The sequence below is a fragment of the Vitis riparia genome, chromosome 10, assembly GCF_004353265.1.
Source record: "Vitis riparia cultivar Riparia Gloire de Montpellier isolate 1030 chromosome 10, EGFV_Vit.rip_1.0, whole genome shotgun sequence".
Classification (NCBI taxonomy): Eukaryota; Viridiplantae; Streptophyta; class Magnoliopsida; order Vitales; family Vitaceae; genus Vitis; species Vitis riparia.
In genome coordinates, this window is record NC_048440.1 from 21,009,184 (window position 1) to 21,015,117 (window position 5,934).

Below are 5,934 nucleotides of genomic sequence, written 5' to 3' on the forward strand. Positions count from 1 at the left end.
TGCAGCTTTAGTTCGTATTCGACCTACAACTTACCATGAATACTCCCCTTCACAACTTGTGCTTGGAAAGCAACCAAATATTGGATAAATTAAAAACAATATTGCCCAACAACAATAGTGCATATGATCAAACAATATGAAGTACGTCACAAAATGATCAATTATAGTTGCAAGAATTTGAACAACAATTTTTTTTATTACACTTTAAACTAATTATTTAACTAGTTTATGTGATTTAGACCAAGTAGGAGAGTATACTTGAAAAAGTTTCAATCTAGAGAGAGTGAGTACTACACTCCTATTCCATATATATTAGCATAATTTCTGGTAAATTCTTAACAAAAATTATACCAAAAAATAATTTTAAGCTAATTAAATCACATAAATAAGTAATAATTATTTAATAAATATTTTTGACCCCCAAAAAATAAAATAATATATCCATAAAAATAGATTACAAAAAAACAAGAGCATAGGAAAAAACGGGGCTCAAAACGGACACCGAATGAGGTTACACGCGCCTCACACACTTGACCCGCAAGTGGAGAACGTGTGGCACATGTGGCATGTGCTGGAGGTCATCTTCAACCTCCAACAGTGGGTAAAAAATTTTGCAATATGGGTCAAATGACGCGGTTGCAACCCAGATTTCAAACAATTGAAAAAAAAAAGTTTTTCGATCGGGACCTTGAAGGGTTTTAAACTTTAGGTTGTTTCTAACAATTCTAAAACATTTAATCATCAAAAAAATAACTTAAAGATCTCTATAATTGATTAACAAAATTCGATTTTTCATATCTTCATAGCCAAGATCGAAAAACTCTATTTTAACACCTACTTCGGCCTCATTTTACATGTATTTTTACCTTAACAATATAAGAAATCTCTCTACAACAATTAATTAAACAAAAAAGTTCTCAATCTTGCTCAATTTTAAAAATATAAAACAAATTTTCTAGGGTTCATACCCATATTTTCGAATTTTCAATTTTCACCAAACTGAGCCAAAAAAACCGAAATTGATGCTACATATCAACTATAATATATGTAAACAACAAAATCTAAGAGTTTAATTTGAGTAAAACACAATAATTTGAACAAATAAAATTTTTCTTGAATCTTTAAACAAGAAAATTCCGAAAATTTAAAATAAAACTTAATTACTCCCTGTTAGCCCAATGGTTCTCCTAATCGAGTTTTGATAATAACAAATCATGGTTAAGTGACTAATTGTTTTAAATGGTAATGAATCTCATGTATAAATTCGGAAATTCATCAAATGACCAAATAGATACAAGATCGAGACTTTGTGAAGACTTTTGATCATAAGAAACGAATGCAAGATGAATGCATGGGTGCACTTAAGATTTTCATACTGTTTCATGCATCTTAGAAAACTCGGTTTATCCTTTAAAACTTCCATTTCATTAAAACCCGAGTTTTATCAAATGTACCTTAGGCAAAAAGTTTTAAAATTGGCATATTAATTCACCTAAAGACCTTGCCTAAGTGTTAGAAAAGAAATGAATTGAAAAAAAATAGATTTTTGGAGCCAAAAGGCTGAAACGATCGAGGCTCTGGCCAACCGGCTCAATCGATTGGGGAACCGGTTGACTGATTGCCCTTGTCCGATCGAGGTCCGGTCGAGGAGTGTCAAAAACACTCTCTCTCATCCAATAGCTTCCTCTTCCCGGTTGAGGTCACCCCTTCCCTGTCGAGGTCTAGTTGACTTCCGGTTGAGGCAATAGTAACTTGTCAAGCATTAAATGCTCCAATGGCTAGTGAACCGGTCGACCCCTAACTCAACCAGTCGAGGCTACCTTTTGTTGTTTTTGGCTCCCGAGCTTAGAAACCTATAAATTGAGAACTCCACTTCATTTATGAATAAGAGAACAGTTGCAATTAATTGTCTACCTACCTGTTCTTGACCAAAAATATCTCATTTCTTTCTTAGTGCATTAAATCATACTTGCATATCCTTTAGTGCACCCTTGTGAGTCATCCTAGCTTTGTCTTGTATTTGAGCTATCTTTGAGCTAGGTTAAGGGATTCATTTTTGTTAAAAACTGAGTGTTAAAGTCTTCAAGAGGTTTGAATCTTGAAGAGATTGTGTAAGAGCTCATTGGAGTCGGAATCCAAATGTAAGAAGATTGGAAGCTTGGTTGAAGCTTCAAGTTAGTGGAACCCTCACTCGGTTAGGAGATTGAGGAGAGTGGATGTAGGCAAGGAAGTGTCGAACCACTACAAAACCCGAGTTTACATTCTCTAACTCTATCTCTTTATTTTTGTTTATATTGTGCTTGAACTTGTTGTGTTTGAAAAAAACCCAATTCACCCCCCCCCCCCCCCTCCCCCTCCCCTCCCCCTCCCTTTTTGGGTGTTTTTCTTAATTAAACATAGCTTTTATTTTCTCACTCCCAAATTAAACAACGAAATTACATATATAATATATCAATTTGAAGCTTGTGACAAAAGGAGCAAAAGGCCTAAGGTTTCATAATAAATAAAATAAAATAAAATAAAATAAAAATCATACACAGTCATGGATCACAGATTCGACTCCAAAAATAAAATAAAATAAGAATCCAAATTTAAAAAAAAAAAAAAACCATACAAAGTCTTGGATCACATATTCGACTCCGAAAATAAAATAAAATAATAAACCAAAAATTTTATTTTCGATTTCCAATTATAGATCCTAAATCATGTAAATCTTGCTCTAATACCACAGGTAGAATATTTACATGATCATATAAATTAATCATACATGATTAAAGGATACTAATAATGTAAAATCATAATAAAGAACATATTTGTTTGAGTCATCGCAAAAAAACAGGTGATTAATTGTTGCAACCAGGTCTTCCTCTTTATGATCTTGATAATAATTATGGTGGCTCTATGGAAAAACAGAAAAGACCCTTTTTATCTAGATTAGAGAGAGGACTTAGCATAACTCAATATTGGGTTTTCATTGGTCCCTCTCATAATGGGCTTTAATGAGACTCATAGCCTACTTTTTCCGCTCAATTGAGCTTCTACTCAAAAAATGCAAAACTTGGTTCAAAATATGATCACTAGTTAATTGAGCTCATTATACAATAGACTATCCATTAACCCATTTTTGTAAATACAAATTATTCAATTAATGTTAGCCCATATAAAAAATTTCCAACAGTAGCATCACATAGCGTCATTAGGATCAAAAATCACATAACTAAATTCTCTAATCATGACTTCCAGAAGTGGCTACCTCCAGAATTCTCTAAGCATTATGCCAAACTCCTCCTTGCTGTAAAGTCTGCAGGTTGATCATGATAGCCATGTAGTAATCGACAATGGAGAAACATTACAACCAAAACTTCGAACCACATTCCTCAGCTAGTATAATTAAGGCAGGTTGATCCAGAATAATTCCTATAGCTGTGGATCCAAAACTCTCTAAATATGCAAATCGAATGAGTCTTTAGCTACCACACAGTCCCTTATTCAAACGGCTACTGGGAATCCTGGTACAGTTGTTCTTATATATATTTGAGGAACCTTTGGTTCCAAATTAACATGGATTAAGTAGTTGTATAGGAAAGAAAATAAACCATTAGAAAAAGACTTAAGAGGTCACGAGCTCACCCAACAGCTTTGGATGATCCAACCAAAATGGCACTCTATCAGTGACCAAACTGCGCCATTTACTCATTTATATTCTCTCATCGCCACGACTCGAATCTTAGGTAAATAAAGCAATGTGGGGACCTAACTAGACTACACTCTATCAGTGACCAAACTGCGCCATTTACTCATTTATGTTCTCTCATCGCCACCACTTGAATCTTAGGTACATAAAGCAATGCGGGGACCCAACTAGACCACTATCATTATGATTGTACGGAAAATGAGAGGGAGGGATGCATCCATAGCACTAATATATAGACGCCCCAACCAAGAAGAAGTCCATTTGATGAATGAACTGAGCTGCTTAAAGATAAATATATGATAAAGCAACCCGAGAAATAAATTAAGGAGGCCACTGTCAGCAGAGGCTCTATATATTCTCTGTAGATTAATCTACTTGTGGGTGAGTGCTAACTGGTAAGGAAGTCAGCTGCATAGGTCGACGCTCCAGTCCATTTCATGGGCCATGTGATCTCTCAAATTGATTCAATGACATCCTTTATCTTATTTATTTAATCTCTATTCTTCTCTTCTAAGGTTTGTTTATGCATGATTAAGATTTAATGGGATTTTAAAAACAAAAAAAAATCGTATTGAGGGCGAATGATAGGTTGGGGGATGTAGGGTGTCAACGTGCCCCCTGGTACGGTAGGGGTATTTTTAGAATTTTATTAGTCAAAATTAGTATAAATATCTTTTTATATAACCCTAATTTGATACAAAGTGAAAATTTTCTTTTCTGTTTTTATTAGTCCACAAACATTATTGGCCTATACAGTGATGTTGTGGAAGAGAAAAGAACCCAAAAGAACCGATCACCTACTCAACACCCAACTGAGAAAAGGAATTAAAAACACCAGACAACGACAATCACGATGGAGTATGATTCACAGGATGGTGCATGTGGGATTTTCTTCAATAACGAATTCACAGCGGCAACCATAGCTTCTGTCACAGCGACACCCAGAAGCCCAGCCATCATAGGATGGCACTAGCCTTATATATCCATCATAAGATGGTGGTTGGTGCGGAATTCCATATCCATGGTGGCAGGGGCCACCATGACGTCCCTCATAGCATGACTTACAGCACACTCCAGTTGGATATTCTGGTACTGGAGTTGGCACCGGTGCCCGTTCCTGTTTCTTTTTCTCATGCTTAGGCTCCTCATCAGTCTTCTTTGGCTTGTCTTTTGCAGGTTTTTGCTTCTCGTCAGTCTTTTTTGGCTTGTCAGGTGGAAGTTTTGGATTCACGGGTGTTCTAACCTCGATACCCTTGATGGAATCGCCACCTTTGCAGATAAGCTTCGTTCTGATTTTCTCAGGGCAGCAGCATACTACTTTGATTATCACGGTGTCTTCCTTCTCATCGAAAGTCTGATCTCGTATTTCTCTTGTTCATAAAATTCAACACCAAAATCAAAACAAACAACTCATTTCTTCATCCTTTCAACATTGCCCACAATCTCAAAATTCAACTATACCAAACACACGCATATATATGTAAGACTCTCACCAGGAAATTTACAGAGCAGTTTCTTGATCTTCCTGTAGCAGCGTTTGCACCCTAGATCAACCTTCAGCACCATAATCGTACCCTGCGATATTATCAATCAAAAAAATTAGAAATCATTACAAGAATTATCCAATAATGTCAGTACGTGGTGCGGAGAAAACAGCAGATGAAAATAACAAGAAAACAAAAACCTCATTCCAGGTTCCAAAATATGTTTGATATTATAATATACTATTTTGAAAACAAACAGTTTTTCCAGAATTTGTTTTCAAAACATGTTTGAACTTTTTCAGGCGTGAAGGGAGTGAAGAGATTAGGGGCGCGGAGACCTCTGCCATCGCTGCGAGTGATGGGATCCGAGCTCAGAATTGAGTATTGAGTAGCTAGGCTGAGGTGACCCCCCTTTAAGTAGACTAAACTTTTTGAGTCTTTACAAGTCAACCCAATGAAATGTGGAAACGTGGCATGAGTGAGCTCAGGTTCGTTTCATCATCCAGTTTGTCGTTACGTGGGATGGCTCACAACCATTTTATCTGCATGTGTTGGCTTTGTCCACCACGTTTTTCTCAGGCTGGTCAGGTACAATGATGATCATTCACCCCCGGATGGGACTAGTATGACTTGCTATGACTATATATATATATATATATATATATATAATTTTTATAAAATCAAAAAATCGATATATTTCTAATTATTGATATTATTATTTAAAATATCGTAAAATATCGCAATCATCAGCATCTC

At 35.7% G+C, this 5,934-nt stretch overlaps 1 protein-coding gene across 1 annotated transcript; it reads right to left on the reverse strand.

Moving 5' to 3' along the window:
• Positions 1 to 4,388: 4,388 nt before the first annotated feature.
• LOC117923748 (heavy metal-associated isoprenylated plant protein 6-like) lies at positions 4,389 to 5,559 on the reverse strand. The gene is made up of 3 exons (XM_034842184.1): positions 5,517 to 5,559; positions 5,188 to 5,269; positions 4,389 to 5,062 (listed from the first exon to the last, which is right to left on the reverse strand). The coding sequence occupies exons 1-3, from the start codon at positions 5,523 to 5,525 to the stop codon at positions 4,560 to 4,562; spliced, it is 594 nt and encodes a 197-aa protein (XP_034698075.1). The 5' UTR covers positions 5,526 to 5,559; the 3' UTR covers positions 4,389 to 4,559.
• Positions 5,560 to 5,934: the final 375 nt, after the last annotated feature.